Here is a 19,485-nt window from a genome sequence, read left to right as displayed (position 1 = left end):
GTCGGGGGCCGTGTTTATCCTGTGACGTCAGCGGAAGCGTGCCGCCGCCGGAGCGGTGGCAGTCGGGGGCCCGGCGGCAGGGCAGGGGCGCTCCGGCGCCATGAGCTCTTGGGCGGGCTGAACGCCCGCTGTGCCGGGTAGGGGCGCCGGGCGGGGCCGCGGGGCGGGGAGCTCGGCATCGCCTGTTCTCGCCGCTTCGCTCGGGACCCGGCGGCGCTGTGGGCCGTGTCGTCGCCGCGCTCTGCGTGCAAGCAGCCGTTGTGTCGGCGGGGCCCCGCCGGGGGCGGAGGGACAGGCCCGAGGCGGGGAGAGGCAGCTCCCGTCTGGGGAGGGGGTTCCTGGTACAGCTTTGTGTAAAGCCGCTGTGCTTCCCTGGGGCTTCTATCCTCTCCTTAGAGGAAACATGCGGGGGCCGGGTGTGTGGGTTAGCTCTGCTCCTTCGCGGTGGTTTGGTGGAATGGGAGCAGCGGTGGCACCAAGACTGGGTGATTGCAGAGAGGAGCCTCTGCGTTGGGGAAGTAACAGTTTATCGTTGCGCAGCAGTTAGATAAGGCTGAGGAAGCAGTTGGTAGGATCCATACCGGTATGGAAGAACCATTGTTTAATGTGATTTACAGCTTAATTCTTCTACACAATATCTGGAAGTTTACAGATAAGCTATAGATTTCTAATCTTAGTGTTGGCTTGCAGTTAACTGTGCTCTGAAGTAGAAGTACTTTGTCTCAGCTAGAGTTTTTAGGAGGAATTGATGTTACTAAGTGAGCTGGGTGGATCTGCTATTTGTAGTTCAGTTTCTAGGTTAGACTAGAAATGACTGAACCACACAACTTTTTGGAACTACACATCTCCAGTGTGCTGGGAATCCATTTAGAAAGAGAGCCTGGTTAAAACTAATAGTCCTTTTTGATGGCCTGGCTGCCATGTCTCAATGATCTGAAGTTTATTTTTTTGTAGTTAAGTAGAATATTAGAGTACTGCTGCTTCAGATTATGGATCCTCTTAGTGTATATTCCTGACTTGAACAGATTGAAAGACCTTGCACTCTTTCTGCTGATATTGTCAACTTTATTGACCTAATTCTGATCTGATTTAATATCTTTCTCTTAAGATTTAAGTAACTATGTACAGATAAAACTGACTCTGTTCTGATAGCCTGTTACTTGTCCCTTGTGTAGGAAAGAAGCATAGCAAGTGATTGACTGTCCTAGCTTGGGAGCAAGGAGAATGTGGATTCCATCTCTTCCTTCGCCACAGGCATATGATTATGAGCTTGAACCAAGTTCTTAACACAACTAATTATGTTTGTTTATTTGGGTCTAAACTCTGTTGATGGTGCTAAATAAGAGGTCGAATATGGAGTTTTAAGCATGAAGATTTAAAAAAAACTTTAGAAAAAAACTCAAATTGATTGTCTTGAGGTAGCATATGTTGAGTAAATTATCTGCAACTTGTTTATACTTTAATTCATTAAGTTAGTAACTTACCTTGCTTCTATGCAATTTTTTTTTTTTAAAGTTTGTGCTTAAGTTGAAATGTTGATGTTATGGCATTTTTATGTCTTGCTATGTTAAGGCATAAAAAGTTTGGCAAATTCAGACTCCACTTGATGCCCAGTATATCTTTCAGGAGACTTAATCATCACCAACAGATGCCTCTTGTCAGAAGAATGGCTTTGCTTGGTTTGAGTTGTTGGATAAGACAAAAAGATTAAATTCAGGAAGTCATAGTAATGAAAGATGACCCCATCCCAAAAGTTACTATATGAAAATGATGAATGAGGAAGGATTAATATTGCAGCTTTCCTGATCCTTTAATGGGAGTTGTGCTTAGCCCCATGGAAATATTGTACTGGCTTTCAGCTGATGCTTTAAAGTTAAATATCCAAGTGATACCTTGAAGATCAGGGAGTCCACATAAAAGCATTCAGTATAAAACAGAAATGTTTCAATTTTGTTGGAGAGTTCTAGCAGGATATAGAAACCAGATTTTACATGACTCTCGGGTGAGTCTCCCGCAGCAAGTAGAAAGCTCATGGGATTTTTTTTTGCCTTTTTTTGTTTTTCTTTTGGTCAGCCTATGAAGTGAAATCCTGCAGAGCAGAGAGACTGGTGATGAAGGAGAAGGAATGTGATGAAAATATTAAACTTGGACAGATTTATGAAGTTGTAAAATTCCTGAAGAAAATGGCACTGCAGCCTTGTAATGGAAGAGTATCTCTTCTAGACAGTTGACTCAAAGTGGGGGTTGGATTTTTTTTCCTGTTTTTGTTTTTTTGCAAAGCTGGAAACAATTTGGACCAAAAAATGTGAAGCTAGTATGCCAAAGTTAGCATCCATCAATGGCAGGGGAAGGGGAAGTCATTCATATGACTTTGGTGCTTTGTACTCTACCAGCTGTAGTGGCCTCATGATGATAAAAAAAAAAAAAATAGCAAAAAATAAAGTACTGATTAATTATGACAGAGTTAGAATTGAGAGGTATGCTGTTTTGTTAAGGTTTTTGAGGCTGGGAGGAATTGTACCAGTAGCTAGATCTAAAATTCCATTTATAGCACCATATCCACAACAGATAACCAGGAATCAGCATTTTAACATGCCTAAGTTTTTTTTGAGAGATTGCTGTTAGTGAGCTATTATGCTTAAATGTTAAATGCTTAAATGTGAAAGACTTAGTAAGGACAACCAGGTTTTTTTGTAGACGTGCCTGAATGGCCCAAATGTTGCAATTCTGCAAACCTCTCGGTGTATCTGCTGGCTTAAATAAGTACAAGTATTTATAAGGCCCCTTAGTATTTGCAACAGGAAGTCTTCTTGCTATTTTGGGGAAGTATTCTTTCCTGGAGTAGTAAATTCAAAATTTAATATGAAAATGGCAATGGTCTTACAGCTACTTTACTTCTTGATTTATTAAAATTGCATCTGTTTGGTGAGTCAAACATTAAAAGTAAAATGACAGAAATCCTAGCATAATAATCCTAGACAATACAAGTTGCCAAGAATATTTGGGCGGTCAGAGTAGCAACAGTTATTTCACTTGAATTTATCTGAGGGACTAGAAACAAAACTCAGCCTTAGCTGCCTGGAGGCCATGATCCAAGGTGGAACTTCTTTAAACATGTTGGAAAAAGCAGTGTACAGCTGAAAATGGCAATTCTGCACCTTGCAGTCATAATAATTTCCTACGTACTGAAATAATATGCCAGTAACAATCTTCATGTGACGTGTCACCTTCTTTTTGGAGGCTTGCACTGCAGTGTTTGGGATATGCAAGCTGACTGTTGTGCAGCTGTGCTGTTCTCCCTAGCACCTGTTCATTAATATGGGATCTGTTTGGTCCCCAATTAGAAGATGCTGTAGCTTCTGTTGTCTTTTAAGCAGAGTAAATTGCCATCTACAGCCATGTGAGGTCCACCTCTGCTGCTTCCCCCTCTGCTGTTGCAGTAAGTTAGCATTGGCAACGTGCCATAATGCAGCAGTTAGATAGCTCTTACCAGCTCTATTGTATTGCGCTGTACCTCTCGATAACCGCACTCAGGGGTATCTAGTTGTATAGCATGTTGCCAAGTCTGTTTGGTTACCTTTGTCAAAGATACTAATGCCAAGCAGCAAGGAATTTAGGACTAGAATCCAGTCTGTGTAACACCAAATAGAATGTATGGCTTTTGTTGCAAATCTTTATTTTGTTTTCATTTGCTTAACCTTTATGTTGCCATTTCTACTCATGTCAAAAACCACAGTCTCTGTAGATGGGAAGACTCAAAATCCAGCTGTTTAGAAACTGCCACTTGAATTGGGATGCAGTAAACATGTCGAAAAAGAGAAGCAAAACACTTGGATAATCAGTGTTTACTAGGAATGTCATGTCTTCAGGTGGCCGAATCATGAAACACTAGAAAATAACCACAGATGGATTGGAGTATGATATTAGTTACTTTGGTGGCACTTAACCCTTGTGCATGATCAGCCTCCCCACCTGAGAAGTCCCCTTACACATCTGTGCTGTAGGGAATGTTGATTTCTAATATTTTTGTTTTCTTTCATCTCTTCATCATCATTCTCTGCTTGCATTTTTTAAATGAATTGGTCTTGCCGAAGAAGTGATTTGATCTTCAATGAGGAGGCAGTTAGGAATCAGGTGTGCTAAAAGCTGGAATAAGCTGCAGGAAACTGGAGAAGCAAGAATTAATTGGATTGTGTAGGGAGCTCTGCACTACCTGGCATGCCCTCTTGTAAGGGTGATGCTTTATTTTGATCTTGCGTTTTACTCATTTAGCTGTTGGACCAAGCCATAGCTACAGAATGGATCAGAGGGAAGGAGAAGTGCTTTACACAGGCTCTTGTACTACTAAAAATGTTGGGGAAGAATCCAAACCTGAGGAAAAACACAGTCTGCTCTTTTTCAAGTTCAGTTATTCATTACCTAGACTTATCTAATCTGCATGCAGTTGTAACGCAGAATGTTTAAAATGTTTTTGAATTGATTTATTGTTTCTAGGCATATTCTTGGCTACTTAGTCTCAGAGCTTGGAAGATGTTAGAAAAGAAAATGGCTTCAAGATTTCCCTGGTTCCTGCTGGTAGAATTGCCTGCTCAGAAGGAGGAGTGCCTCTAGGGGAGATGTTGTCTATAATCAGCTCCGCAAATTTGCGGTTCCAGAGCGATGTAGAAGCAGGAGTAATAGATACAAGACTGAGGAAATACTGCTTTAGCAGCTGGGCTACAGTTTTAAGCCAGTGAAGTGCGTGCCCACTCCCCCTTTAATTAGAACTCTTGCTTTAAGGAAGGTTTTTTTCTAACCATATGTGGTTTATTCTATGTTGAATGCAGCTTAACTGAAACCTGTATAAAGAATCAGATCATGCAGTTACTTGAACAAAGATCATTAATTTCACATATTGGCCAGAATATTTAATAAATGGAAGATTGCATGTTTCTTTCTTGACTTAAACCGGTGTTTACTGCACAAATGACCAGAGGCTAATTTTAAGTATACTAACATTTCTGTTTTGTCATGACTTACAGATTGAGTAGGAAAGAACAATAATACTCTTCAGAGCCCGGGTGTAGTGGAGTATCTGTTTGCTATAGAACATAAAAAAAAAAAAATACTGATTTTGTGTAAAATGATGGAAAGAAAATGGAAGCTATGCTTTCCCCAACTTTATGATGACTGTCTCAGCTATATTTGAGAAAACAAACAAACAAGCCTGACAACTGCTTTTTTAACTGAATTGCTTTGTTGAATACAGGTAGTTAACTCTTTTCTTTTTCTCCTTTCATCAGAAAAATGAGTGGTGGGTTGGCACCAAGCAAAAGCACAGTGTATGTCTCCAATTTGCCCTTTGCTCTGACAAACAACGATCTATACAGGGTAAGCAATCTGTTTTAAGAAGTTACATCGTTCAGATTAAAATTGGTGACAGCTATTGTAAGTGTAAATGCACCATTAACACACATCTATTATTTACAGAGAAGTTTGTCTTGATAAACTTATTACTAAGGAAATGCAATAATTTCTTGTTAAATCTGTTTATTTTGTTCTGTATTTCAGATTTTTTCAAAATATGGGAAAGTTGTCAAGTAAGTGACCTGATATAGCCTGCTATTTTTGTAGCTTTGATTTTAAATATTTAATGTCTTTGCTTCCATTGAATGTCTTGTGCTTTTTATAATTTAAGTGTGAGATGTGGAACTGTATTGAAGTCCTGTTCATTTTTAATAAAGTTAAATTTAATTTAATGGCTGGGAGCTCTTGCAGTTTCATGCATAACGTGAGAATATTTGAGTTGGAGACGAGTACTGTTTTGCTAACCACTTTTCAAGAGTGAGTACAATGTTGTATACCAGTGCTCTTTTCTCTGAAGTAGTTGAAACAATATTTTTCTTCTAGTAAGTGTTGTTCCCCTTCCTCCCTACCTCTCGACATCTATGTGGATAACAGAAAAAGTGGGAGCTTCTACATACATGAACTAAATCTTAGAATTCCCACAAACTAGTTCCCACAATTGCTAACTATAATTCCTTTATTTGTGCCTCTGGAGGGACTTTTTGTTGCGATTGTTTAGTATTACGTTCCAGATTAGGCATATGGTTATGTATTAATGGCTCTTAATATGTGGAGTATCCATGAACAGTAGTTGTAGATATGTGCCTGTACCAAATGATAGAATAAATGTTATTTTAAGGAATTTGCTGGTGGTTTTTTTAATTTTTTTAGTTTTTGTATGTGTTTGGGTTTTTTAACCAGTCAGAATAACTAGACTTTTATTTTCAACCCTCCACCAGCAAGCATCAGCTCTAACTTCTAGCAGCTGCTGTAATAATTTGTGAGATATTGAGCTAAATTCAAAGTTACTGTATTCTTAGCAGTGTATTTCAGATGCCAAAACAGCACAAAATGTCAGTCAAACTACAGCTTTAGAAAAACATGCTTTTTAAATTGACTTTGAGAGGAAAACCCTTATGTAGGACACTGGCAGACATGCAGTGACCAATAAAACTGGGCTGCTATGGTCTTTTTGCTTTTAGGGTGGGGCTGTCTGACCTGTGTTAGTCTATTGCTGAACTACTGGTTTAGAAAAATCCTGAGCCAAATGTTGTAATACTGTTGGTGTTTAATATCTCCTGATGGACCTATTCTCCATAAATTTATCACTTCTGACCTCCCAGTTATCCTTCAGTAAGGAGTTCCACAATCTAAATGTGGGTATGTCATGTTTTTTTGGCTTTTGAAGTTGTTCAGATAGGAGGATCAGAATAGCATGGAATATTGACTGTATGATGCATTGTTTATTTGAAAGGTGTCATAGCAGTGTGGGGTGTTTTTTTTCCCTCCTTAAGTAATAGTTTCTGGTGTTTTGTTTGCCTTTTTTTGACTACCATAGAGAGTAGAAATGGTGTTTTCAGATGCTTTTGCAGAATAAATCCTGTGCTGTCCTGTGTGAAAAAAGCTAATTTAGAACTCACAACTCTATCTTCATAGTTATAGTTACTGTATTCCCTACTTGTATTATTTTGCAAAAATTACTTACTGATGCTTAATTTTTCCTGACATTTCATCTCATGATTGCCAAAATAAGACTGGAAATATTTTATGACATTGTCATGAATAATTTTGTTTCTGTAGCAAAACTTTTACCGAGCTGTTTGCCACCTTGCAAGCTGATGTGACTCTGAACAGTGCAAATACTGTAGAATTCAACTGCTGATTCCATTTCAGTGTGAAAACTGATCCTGGTTATCCTCAAATTTTTATTCATAACTAATTGTCAACTCCCAAGAAGATCTTTTTAATAGACAGTTTGATATCTGTAGAGTCTTTGGTGAGAGACATTGAAGCACTTCAATTCTCCAAAAGTTTGCAATGTTATCTAGGTCAGCTTTGACTTCGTCTCTTCTGTGGTGTGACTTGACTGAGCAAAATTATGCCGACTCATTTTCCTTACTAAACTGCTTACCCCAATATGTGCTGGTTCTATTAGGATTTCAGCTAGCTTGTTCAGTAGAGAAATCAAATTCATTAGGGCTCCAAGAAATTGCTAACCTTTTACAAACTTGTCACCCTCGTTTCTTTCCATTGTTGTGTTATTAACAGGTACATTAAATACCATAACCAGAACTTTGACAATTTCATATTAGAGTTCCATTAGAATTCTTGGGAAAATAATATAGCAAAAGAATTAATGAAACTGTTCTAAAGTCAGTTTTATTGATGCTTCAACCTTAAACATTTGCTCACACGCATCCTTGTGAAAGAGGCTCTATTTTAAAAAAAAACTGCTATGAACTCTTAGTGTGCAAGTGTATTTGGGGGAAAGAAATTGAGCTTTTCTACTAAGCTTTTGTTTTCTGAACTTTTTAATATGCAGATCATACGTTACCTACATAGACTCTCTGGCAGACCTGCTTTTGAAGTGTGGGGGGGCTCTTTTTGTCGGGGGGAAGTCTTATTTCTTACATCATTGGGTTGCCTTATGGTTGAACCTCTTTCTGCTTGTAGTGGACACAGAGGACATGGAGAGTTTATTTTCTACCTTTTAATGTGTACTTTTATTTTTAACTTACATGAAGACTGCAATTGTATTTCCTTTGGTGTTTCTTAAGACTAAATAAATTTGACATAAGATTGAAAGAGCTGAGGTTAGGTTTCATTTTCCCTACACCTCTTGTCATTCTTTTTCTTTGCCTGCGGATTTTATTGAGTTTAAATCTTTTTTGAATTGCTATGTCTATTACTAGATGTGGTACTGCAGCTGATGCTTCCTATGTTAGACTGAAGATTTTACTTCATATGTCCTGTAAAATAACAAGTCATGGACCCATGACTGCTTTGCATTCCAGTCAGAGATCCTTGTAGAACAATACTGCAGAATGTCTGCTGTTCCCCATCCTGAACCTATTTAGTTGGTTAGTCGTACCCAAACACAAAATTCTTAGTTCAGTACACCTTGTTTTTCAGCAGTTATAGCAATGACCAAGATTATTCCTGAATTTTAACTTTACTTCCAATATGTGTAGTTCCCTCCAGTTATGTCATCTGCCTATCTAAAGAGTGTATTCTCTATTCTTTAATTCATTCAAGGAAATAAAAAATGATACTGGATTCTGGAAGATTCCACATAATATTTTTTGGATTATCCCCGTTCTACCTGTAAGCACATTACTTACATAGCCGTTCTTTGGAATTTCTGTTTAATGAGCCTTTCTGTTTTTATATGGTAATTAGGAAAGGGTATTTAACAAAGCTAAGATCCCATTAGGATCTATAACTAAGGAAAAAGTATCTCTGAAAGAATTTTAGCCTATCAGTAATGTGGTTATATATTTTCAGAGTTACTATTATGAAAGACAAAGACACCAGGAAGAGTAAAGGAGTTGCTTTTATTTTGTTTTTGGATAAAGAATCTGCACAAAACTGTTCCCGGGCACTCAATAACAAACAGGTAAGTTAGGGAAAGTTATTACGACAAAAGGGTTGCATTTAGAGCCCCAAAATATTTACTCATCTCTCTTTGCAATTTGCTGTAGTTATTTGGAAGAGTAATAAAAGCAAGTATTGCCATTGATAATGGAAGAGCAGCAGAATTCATTCGCAGGCGAAACTACTTTGATAAGTCTAAATGTTATGAATGTGGGGTGAGTAAAACCAAAATGAACACACATATTCCATCTTTGACTTTTAGTTTTTCTCCCATTTGACCACTGCTAATCCTGCATGTAGTAGGCATTTTTTGCTGCTAGTATTATTAACTCACATAACAGTGAGTTCAGGAATGGTAGTACCACTTTCTTCTCTTATTTGGAATTTTGGGGTTGAGGCAAATATATGTGCTTATAATGATTGTGTAGTGTGCTGATGAGTAGGCAGAGCTGAATATTATCAGTAAAATGCTGTGTGAGAAGGAAAGCCTCCTAATCCTTGCTTCAGATTATCTGCTTTTGCTGTATCTTTGGGAGTTCACGGTATGTTTGGGGGTAAAACAAATGTCAGAAACAACTGTCATTGCACAGAATAAGTGGTAAGTTTTAAGTTTTAGGCAATTCCTCATTTGTCTTGAATATAATATCATAAGACATTTGAGATCTGAATAGTATTTAACACCAAATACAGACTTGAATTATTCAAATCTCTGTTCTTAACATTTTTGAGAGCAGAAATGTTGATTCTCTCATTTCTTATACTCTTAACATTGAGGTTTATATCTGATCTTGAACATAAACTGAACTGTAGTGTGTTCAGCTATTGCAGCAACAGAATAAAATTTGCTTTGTTTGTAGCTTGTTCTGAATTTGAGGCTAAATGTACATATCGCCACCAATCTCCTTGTTTCCATGGCAAATTTATAAATAAGAATTTGCCTTCTGTGTACTAATACAGCATTCCATTTACCTTATTAATTGCTTCCATTTTTTTCGCTATGAACTGTATTTTGTTAACTTTATTATGTTAACTTTCCTCCTGATTTGTTTCAACGTATAATTGTTTGTAATGGTTTCTGTTAACCAATATTTCCTTTTTTTTCCTCCAAGGAAGCAGGACACTTAAGTTATGCTTGTCCTAAAAATATGCTAGGAGAGCGGGAGCCACCAAAAAAAAAAGAAAAGAAGAAGAGAAAGAAAATAGTCGAACCAGAAGAAATGTATGTATATTTATTTACATGCTACTGTTTCTTTTAGGCAGCATTTTTCATACTGAATGCTTAAAATAGAGGTTTATGTGTTTTTCTCTTTCTGTGCAATGAAGTGAGGAAGAAGAAGAAAGCGAAGAGGAAGGCGAAGACCCTGCTCTAGATAGCCTCAGCCAGGCCATAGCTGTTCAGGTACAAAACCAGAGCATTGTATATTTATTTCTAAATGCAACCAAACTTCCTTTTGTAGTTGCCTTTCAAAAGCAGTCTTATAGTCTGTAAGATGCACCCGTAGGTCTGTCCATTCTGTAGCTATCAGGGCACTGTACCTGACAGTAGTTGTAGACTTTTTGGTTTGTTTCTTCATGTTGCAGACATGTTCAGTCTTTTCTACTGTTTCACTTCTGCTATCTCTGCTTTTGAATTCAAATTCTTCATCCTTTCCTTCAAGCTTTTTTCACTGCTTAGTTCCCTGTTATATCTGCTGTGATGCTCCATTAGGTTTTTGGTCCGCAAATCCCTTTTTACCCTATTATCTGAGCATCCAGACAAAGTCATGTCTAAATGAACAGGTATGTCATTTGCCCTCACTGAAGAAAAACCTTGAACACCTGTTTCTGGAGCACTTCCTTTACCTAATACAATCCATCACTGTCTTCAATAGATCCTTTTCCTCAGGACATGTTTAATGCAGCTTCTGTTATAGTGATAGTAATACAGCTGTCAGACTATCTCCTTTATAGTTCTGTACAGACTTCTGCTTCACTGCACAGAGCAAGCCTGAACTGATATACAGATTTCATGGCTTCCAATCCCCAGCTGTTCCTTTACTTTTTTTTTTTTAAGAAAGAAAAAACGGAGTTATTAGGATAACTTTGTCCTTAATATAACTGTATCAAGGTGAGAATAGACACTTACATGACCTAGTCTGAAAAAAATGTTGCAAATTCACACTATTACCCATCTGAAAATATTCCACCATTGGAAGTAAAAATTTTAAGTGGTAAGTAAGCCAGGAAATACTTCAGTTTCTTTCATCATCCTAAGCTTTTGCTTGGGAAGTCATGTGTCCAAGTAAAAATCGGAAATATCTATTTTAACTTTCAATTGAGTAATTTCCACATCGCTGAGGGTGTAAACGAATGACTGCAAAAGGCAAGAGATAACGTCTTAGTAGAACAAAGCTGCTTTAATATTGCCAACTTGTAATGCAATGTGTAGTTGGCTTCAAATCTCAACTACTCTAAAATTTTGTAAATTTACCATGCGCATACCGGTCCTCCCTTTGAAAAGCAAAGGGTACTGCCTGTGGCCGGCATTTGGTTCAGAAAACATTTGTACTATTTGCACGTGGGAATGACTTTCAGAAAGCCTTTCCAGTGCCATCAGGCAGTCTATCTGGAAATGGAGGTAAAAGCCTTTGAATTCTTCTGAAATAATTCAATGCATACTAATAATTAGCATTTTGATCTGTAATGCATCTTAGTTTTTCTTAGTACTATCTAATCCTTTCTATTCTTTCCCTATAGCAAGCCAAAATTGAGGAAGAGGAACAAAGATGGACACAGACTGCAGGAGAATCATCAATTTCGGATGATTCAAAACGTCCACGGATTAAGAAAAGTGCTTATTTCAGTGATGAGGAAGAACTTAGTGATTGAAATAATACTATTTTATATACATATGTATTTATATAATAATGTACATTTTGTAAAGTGCTACAGGGTTATCTGAAATACGGGTTTGTCTTGGTGTTGAAGATGTTTACTAAAAAACCTGTAGCAGTTGTAACCTCCCTCCAACCCCCATTTTAGTTCCTAACACAAAATCTTTGATCTCTCTCAACTTCTGCCATCAAGGCAACTGCTGAAGACAATGATGTGTTTCTAAATTTAAATCCAGAGAAATATCTGGGAGAACACTTCATGCAGTTAGTGTCTAGACCTGAACCTGGGAGTGAAATCCTTTTCATTAGAGAAACTAAGAGGAGTTCCTCTTAGGATCTCTGTTAGCACCACTGACACTTTATGTATTGGTCAGTTTAGAGCCTGTTTGGAAGCAGTGCTTTAGTAGTATGTGAATCTTGCCATAGCTCCTCTGCCTAGGGCTGATTTTCAGCCTTAGTCGTTGTGCTGGTCTTTTAATTGTTTATGCAGTTATTTAATAAAATACTGTCTCGTAAGCTTGTTCTGTGAAAACATTTTAGACCAAACAATACAGCTGTCTGTTTTCCAAAAAGGTTGTTTTTTCTGTCCTATGTACAGTTTTAGTAACTTGCTCTAATCTAATAGCTTATGTTTTAATATTCTCTAGTCTGATATTTGAAGTCTCCCAACATGATGAGGGCACTGTTTTTCCTGACTGCAATTTTGGTGTGTAACATGGTCATTATGGTTCTGCACTGATTTTAAATGTACTTGTATCTAACACTGATCTCAAAACCATATCTACTTTTTAGGCTGAATATGCTGACAAAACCTGAAGGACCTATAGCGTTCACTAAGTGCATGAAAATCAGCTCTTATGTATGCTTGGAACTGTTACAGTCTGAGTGAAGCATGTTGGCACCTATCTGGCACCTAAAGCTGTTCAGATCTTTCAAATAGGGTCTCTAAGCCTAAATCTCTGTAAGATTCTAGTCAGGCGTTCTCCTAGTGAGCTTCAGACACATCAGGATCAGTATAAAGCAGTGCAACAGTTATCACTCCCAAAAGTACAGATGAGTGGTTGCTCAAAGTCAAGCTTTTCATTTTTAGGAGGCACAATATAAAACACATTCACACTTTCACATTTGGCAGAAGAGACCAGCTGGCCTCTGTTTCTATTTTCAGATCTTCCTGTTGCTTATCAAGACTGGATTTCCTTTTAGATATAGAAAATGTAAATCTGGATATACCATTACACATTCTTAGTTAATGCCAATTTACATTTAAATGTATAACTGCATGACTGTTTCAGCAACACCTCCTACCTCCCAGTTAGCTAATATGAAGCAGTTAAATTTAAAAGGTCATTCTGGGGTCTTCTGTTTAGAAATGAGAACAAGGTAATAAAGTGAAAGATTTTTCTCTGCACTAACTACTCAAGACATAAAGCCCGGTACATCTCCACTCCTCTACATATAGGAAAATCTTAGTCTCAGTACTCCAAAGAATGTTTTTATGGCTTGCTTTGTGACTTTCTGCTGAAAGCACAATATACTCAGGTTAGTGAAATACGAAGCTTTAAAGATTTTTCAGAAAGATCTCTTGATACTGAGTAGCTGGGTTCTGAAGTGCCAGGTGCAATTTAGTATTAATAAATGCAAATCACTGCACATCATCTGTAATAATTAAGATTGTTTTTCTACAGTGAGGAGTTCTAAGCTCTGCTAAGAAAAAGATCTTGCTGTTAGAATATATGCTTCTTGGCAAATACCAGGCTACTGCTCCATGATAGTCAAAAAAGCAGATGAAATCTTTAAAGAAACAAAAAAAATAGGAAAGAAATAGAGCACAAAACAGGAAAAAAGTTATGCTACTATTGAAAACCATGGTTTCTCTACATCTGCAATGCTATAAACTGAAATGGGACAGAGGATTGCTTGACATCATCCATGCCTTTGTTGTGGGAATATTTGCTAGCTCATAAGAGTTAAAAGGCATTCAATGAAGTGATCAGGCAGTGAATTTCAACAAACTTTTATTTCAACACACTTCGTGATTTAGTAGTGGAACTCATTGCAGTGGGCCTTTTTTCAATGTGATAGGGTCAAAAGAATTAGGCTTATGTGTGGAATGTCATAATTATTCAAAAATGGTGGCTTAAATATAATCTCTACTTAGAAAAATCCTCAATTACTAACCACTTGTAATTGTGAAATACACAGAGAATATCAGTTTAGAACTGCTACATTCTTGCACACTTTTCCTGAGTATTTGCTACTGCTGTCTTGTCAGAACAAACAAAACTGACCTTTATTCTGACCTAATACAGCACTTTTTCAAGGGGTTTCAGTAGCTAAAGCAGGTTGATATATCTTTGTATGCTGCTGCTTCTGCTTTCCCCCCAGGAATTGCTTTTGTCAGCATGAAGCAGTAGCTCAGTCCAGACTATTGCAGCTGACCTGGTGTCACTTCTCCATGCTCCTTTGTTCAAGTGTTAAAGTCGCTTCAAGAGGCAGGTGGCACTGGAAAAGAAGCAGATAAAAATAAGCCTGCTTCTGTGCAGAATTGGCCCTTAGAATTCCTTACCTTGAATCATCTTTCTTTAACAGTTTTCTTTATACTGTTTTTACTTTTATTGATTAGCTATGCCTTATAACTATAAAAAAGAACACACCAAGTGCCTAAAACAGGACCCAGAGGGCCTTTGGAGGAGTGGGATACTTGCACTGGTTCAAGGGACCAAAGTTAGGAATACAAGTTTCTATTCTTTGTTGACAAGATAATGAAGTATCTTTGGGTGGGAAATTCAGAATGCCAGCATTAGATAGCTATTAAATTAGAGAGAAAGAGTACCTGTTCTGCTTTATATATCTAAATTTGTTGTCTGAAGCAATCCCTGATGCAGCTGCCTCATTCTGGAAAAGACCAAAGCTTGTTGACTACCTCTCCTTGATCTTTGAATGCCAAGGGATTTGCTCCTGTTTGTGCCCAACTTGACCTACGCCAGGCAGCTTGGCTTTAGGTTCCTGTCTGAGTCCTATCAGCATTCAGAGGCTAGCTGGAGTGCTAACTAGGATTTTAGAGCAGGCCAATAGGGTACAACTACTTTTTAAAATATGGGTGACAAAGTGGTGTTTTTGTCATAGTTTGGTATTTTAAAGCACCAGCTCAGGAAGCAGATGAGACTATGTAGCCATATTATCAAAAGAGAGAAGGAAAAAAACATCCTTTAGAACACCTTCCTGTTACTGTCAGACAAACCACAAGGTTTTGTGTCCTTTTTCTTTCTTTTTTTTCTTTTTTTTTTTTTTTTTTTAGTAAGTACTTTAAGGCCTCAACTTAGCCTAGCAAGCTGAAGGCTGTTGTCATAGGATACTAAATTTGACTACAATTATGGAGGAAATGACTTTAAGTGGCAAATAGATATTTTTTTAATCATGTCAGAAACTTGGATCTTTCTGCAAACATCCACTCATTAGATTGTTGTCTTTTGTATTTTCAAAAGAGGGCTTGAAAATTGTCAAAATAAATGTTTTCTGGGTCACAGGACCTCTTTTGTCTATTGAATTTGCTTGTAGAGTAGTGTCTCAAAAGCCACTAGAGGATAACTTTTATCTCTCTTTGGGAAAAAAAGGGGGCTATGGAAGGCGGTAGGAATCTTAGCTTAACTGGTTATAAATTTATTACTTAAAATGTACCTATGAAGCACTTGTTAAGCCATTGCAGCTATAAGAAACTGGAAAACCAGAGTATTTTAGTCCACTTTTAGCAGTCTACCACTATGTTCTTGACACATTCAGGTTACTACACTCAGCAGAGCAGTAGAAGGGGCTGTAAATACAAAGAACTACATGTAGCTAAATAGGTGATGTCTGGAACCAATTGTAAACACTCTATTTTTGGCTTCTGGGTCACCATGTTCTCTAGGACAGCCCTTCGTTAACCTGCTGAGATGACTTACTGTGGCATGGGAGGGTGAGCTGTGTATGCTGTTCTGGCCGTAGTCTTCTGAGGCACAAGATACTGAACTGTTTAGAAAAGCTAGATATAAGACATATGCACTATTTAAAAACAGGACTTATGAAGTGCTACTGTGAACATTTAGAGGTATTAGTATAGAGAAAATATCTTTGTTTCCTATTTCTATTCTATCTGGCATCTGCAGTGTCATTTTAATAATTTATATCTTTATATTTCCACTATTGCTGATTTATAAAAATATTTAAAATAGACTCTTCCAGCTGTGTTATCAAAAAATGACTGGTATTAGATAGTCTATTGCTTCTTATTGGTAGAGACTCCAAAATTGTTTTTAGGTATTCTTAAAATATTCATACTAAACAGCTTTGTTTATCTTAAGGATCATACCAGGGTGAGTTTTTTCTGTAGCTATTGAAGGCAATATTAAAAATTACTACACTGTTCCTCCTTCAGAGGAAAAGGTGTAAACTCAAGGGCTTAATCTCTCTCAGGGGGTAGATGAGATTGTTTCTTGTATCTATCCTGATGTCTGGAAAAAGTAGTCTAGAAAGAAGGAAGGAAGTCTAGAAGTCTGAGGAAATTCCGCATGTAACAGAAAGTAGTGGTTTTGAAGTTGTTTGTACAGGTCTAATTGAATCTTTGTGAAATAATGTTTCTTCAGTGCCAGGCTAACCCTGACCTTGCTGTGTGTTCTGAAAGCCAAGATGTCTACTTATAAAAGTATTTAATGGATGTAATAGGTAAACCAGCAGGTAAAGAGTTATAAAAATCACAGCAATAAGATGTGATAAAAGCATGTGTGAAAAACCAAACCACCAGTGTAGGTCACAGTGGCATGAAGAAATACCTGAGTTACTAATATGAGAACTTTCCCATCTGATTAATAGGATGCTCCAGAGAATCAAATGCAACTCTGAGATTATGAGCCCATCAAGGGCAACAACTGTGAGCCTACGTTAAGATGAGCTAATCCATGAAATTCCAATTTTATCAGCATGCAGCTAAAGAAAATTAGAAGGCTTCCAGATTTAGATGTTGCATCGAGCTTAGTGCGGCACAGCACAAACTGTCATTTGGTTGCAGGGATGAAGATGCATGATTTTAACTGTGTATGTGATAGCAGAGGATATCTGTATAAGCTTTCTACCCAATGAATAGGTGCAGCCATAAAAGGAGGAGGGACTCAAAGTAGTACCAGAAGGGCTATTAAGGACTGAATGGATATGCTGTGAAGTTCCAAAGTACTGAATTGTATTATTACAGTGAATGGGCTACAAATGCTTGTAATACTTTGTGCTTAATTGAATAATGACTGTGTTAAATCTGAAAATTATGAACCTTTTTGGTGAACAAGTCTGTGGCAAGTGCAAATGTTCAAGGAAGGGAGAGGAACTAAAAGAGGATATAATCCTACAAAGGACTCCATTTGGGATGCCCTTGATGTGTGGATTTGATTAGGTGGCAAAGAGCCATCTGCCCATGATGCCTGGAGCCATAAGTGTGCATATAAATTGAAATGACTTGGTAGCATATGGCAGGTTAGGAAAGATGAGAACATGCAGTACTTGGACGTGATGGTTTTGAGTTCATGAACCATGTATCTGAAAGGAGTGATTGTAGTCCTTGAAATTACACTCTTTCAAATGTAATTTTTCTTTTCTTTTTGAAAATACAACAGCTAAAGATTTATTTTCATCAGCTGCAGGATAACTCTCTGAGAAGTGTTTTCATGGTGGGAGGCTTTCATAGGAAAACCTTAACGGAGGAAACTCAGTTAATTAAAATCTGGAACACAGTTCTGCAGCAAGGGTGGCTCCTCTGTGAGTCCCATGCCTGTGGAGTCCCAGAGAATGCAGGGCCCCAGAGCATTATTCATGTTCATATTTAATTTAGCTGAAGCTGTTGGAGACTGTCCAGAATCCTGTCCCTTTGCTGCACAATTTAGGTCAAGTTCACTGCGGACTACATGCGTTCAGGACAAAGTAGCCTTTGCAAAACTTTTACTTTTTTCACCCTTCTGTTACTTGTGCTTGAGTGGGGGATTTTTTACTATATTGCATGCATGTTGTATGCCCACTAAATGTTAAAGGACGGCAAACTACACAGTATGTTGTTATTACTCCTACCAACTTATTGCTAACAAATTTGGTATGGTGTTTTGCTCAGGATTTCATATGAATAAAATCATCATTTAAACCTTTGAAATGGAAAACTGGTTGTTGGGAAGACAGTGAGCCTCCTTGACTTGAATGTTGTAGGAGCACTGCACGCAGATTCCTCTCGTCCTTCAAGGAAGAGCGAATCAGTAATAACTATAGCAGCATTCTCTCGATCTATTATTTGTGATTCCTGGGGCTGGGAGACAGAGGAAAGAAGGAAGTAAGTAGGCAGGAAAGAGAAATGAGTAGGCTGAAGGTCCATCCAGTGTGTATCACTTATGCTAAATATTTTCGTATGTCTTTGTACAGATTCACCCCCTAAGAGTACTTTAGATCAGGATTTATTAGGATTAAACTTATGCGGTACCCCAGTCTGGAGTATATAGATGTAAATTCTAACTGCAAAGATTTGATTTCAGAAGTATGACTCTTTCAGAAGTATAGTAAAAGCACTGGACAGATTATTTTAATGCATATGGGACTTGCTAGACCTTCATGTTAAGTTATCTTCCTGCTTGAACTGGCTTCTCCTGGAGAACAATGACACCGGCATGTTAGTAGAACAATTTATTGTACACTATTTTTTACATAGCTGATGTATTTAAATAGATTCTGACATGAGGGAAGGACAAATAGTTAGCAAAACTGATTTCATGGAAGTCTTCCAATTCTAAAGTAGTTGCTGTGAAAAGCACATCTGACATATTATTAAAGATATTTAAAATCAGCCAGAGAAACTAAGTTAGTAGGGGAGAAATCCTTGAATTTCCCTTAACATCTTAAAAATCTCAAAACTTTAGTTGGACAAAAAGAGGTTTGTCTTTTTTTTAACCCCAAACTTGAATGTTTCCTATCAGTTCTATGACCTACTAATATGGAGGCAGCTTGATATGTTAGTACATCCTAGATGTTCAACAAAGGTTGTTCCTGCCCTTTGCCAAACCAACTTCAAAGAACCCACAGTTTAAAGACAAATAGAGATAACTTAAAGTTACGATTGATATTTTACACACAAGTCAACTGTAGTGATTGTAAGTCTATGTTTAAGAGGGGCTTAAATGCAGACAGCACAGCAGCTTTGTGGAAAATAAGGATATATTGTGCTTGGAGGGAAGATAGAGAAGACTTCAGAAGCTTAAAAAAAAGAAGAAGAATTGGCAGATGAGACTGAGAATATTTGTGGAGCAGAGACCAGCATCAAAGTAAGGAGAAAAAGGGAACAGATGAAAGACCAACAAAAACTGAAACACATGATTGTCTTTAATATTAATTCCCCTCCACTTAAAGAAGGCTTGTATAGAAAATGAGTGATTTTATATATTGTGGTGAAGGTTTATCCTTCATAGTCAACTCTGAACTCTGTATCTGATTTTCTCTGGTGCTGAGCTTCATACCAATATGGCCAAGGTGAATGCAAGACACTGGGTTTTTTTGTTTCTTTTTTGAAAAATAAACCCAAGAATGATTTCCCTTGCTTCTCCAATTATTGTTCAAGACCTCTTTAGCCAACAAACAACTTTTGAGACATAATGGTGCCTCTGAAAGCAAACCAGTGTCTCTTAACCCAGCTCCC

At 37.6% G+C, this 19,485-nt stretch overlaps 1 protein-coding gene across 2 annotated transcripts; it reads left to right on the top strand.

Annotated features, from left to right (window-relative positions):
• The first annotated feature begins 15 nt into the window (after positions 1-15).
• On the top strand, positions 16-12,308 carry ZCRB1 (zinc finger CCHC-type and RNA binding motif containing 1). 2 transcript variants are annotated; one of them, XM_026117711.2, is made up of 8 exons: positions 16-137; positions 5,283-5,370; positions 5,551-5,579; positions 8,830-8,941; positions 9,027-9,134; positions 10,029-10,138; positions 10,243-10,318; positions 11,656-12,308. In XM_026117711.2, the coding sequence occupies exons 2-8, from the start codon at positions 5,287-5,289 to the stop codon at positions 11,785-11,787; spliced, it is 651 nt and encodes a 216-aa protein (XP_025973496.1). In that variant the 5' UTR covers positions 16-137; positions 5,283-5,286; the 3' UTR covers positions 11,788-12,308. The 2 variants fall into 2 exon arrangements, with proteins under 2 accessions (XP_025973496.1, XP_064364058.1); XM_064507988.1 differs by having other exon boundaries at positions 10,208-10,318; positions 11,656-11,732.
• The last annotated feature ends 7,177 nt before the right edge of the window (positions 12,309-19,485 follow it).

The sequence above is a fragment of the Dromaius novaehollandiae genome, chromosome 1 (assembly GCF_036370855.1).
Source record: "Dromaius novaehollandiae isolate bDroNov1 chromosome 1, bDroNov1.hap1, whole genome shotgun sequence".
NCBI classification, from domain to species: Eukaryota; Metazoa; Chordata; class Aves; order Casuariiformes; family Dromaiidae; genus Dromaius; species Dromaius novaehollandiae.
Note: the sequence above shows the minus strand (reverse complement) of the source record. Positions and strands in the feature narration are given on the sequence as shown.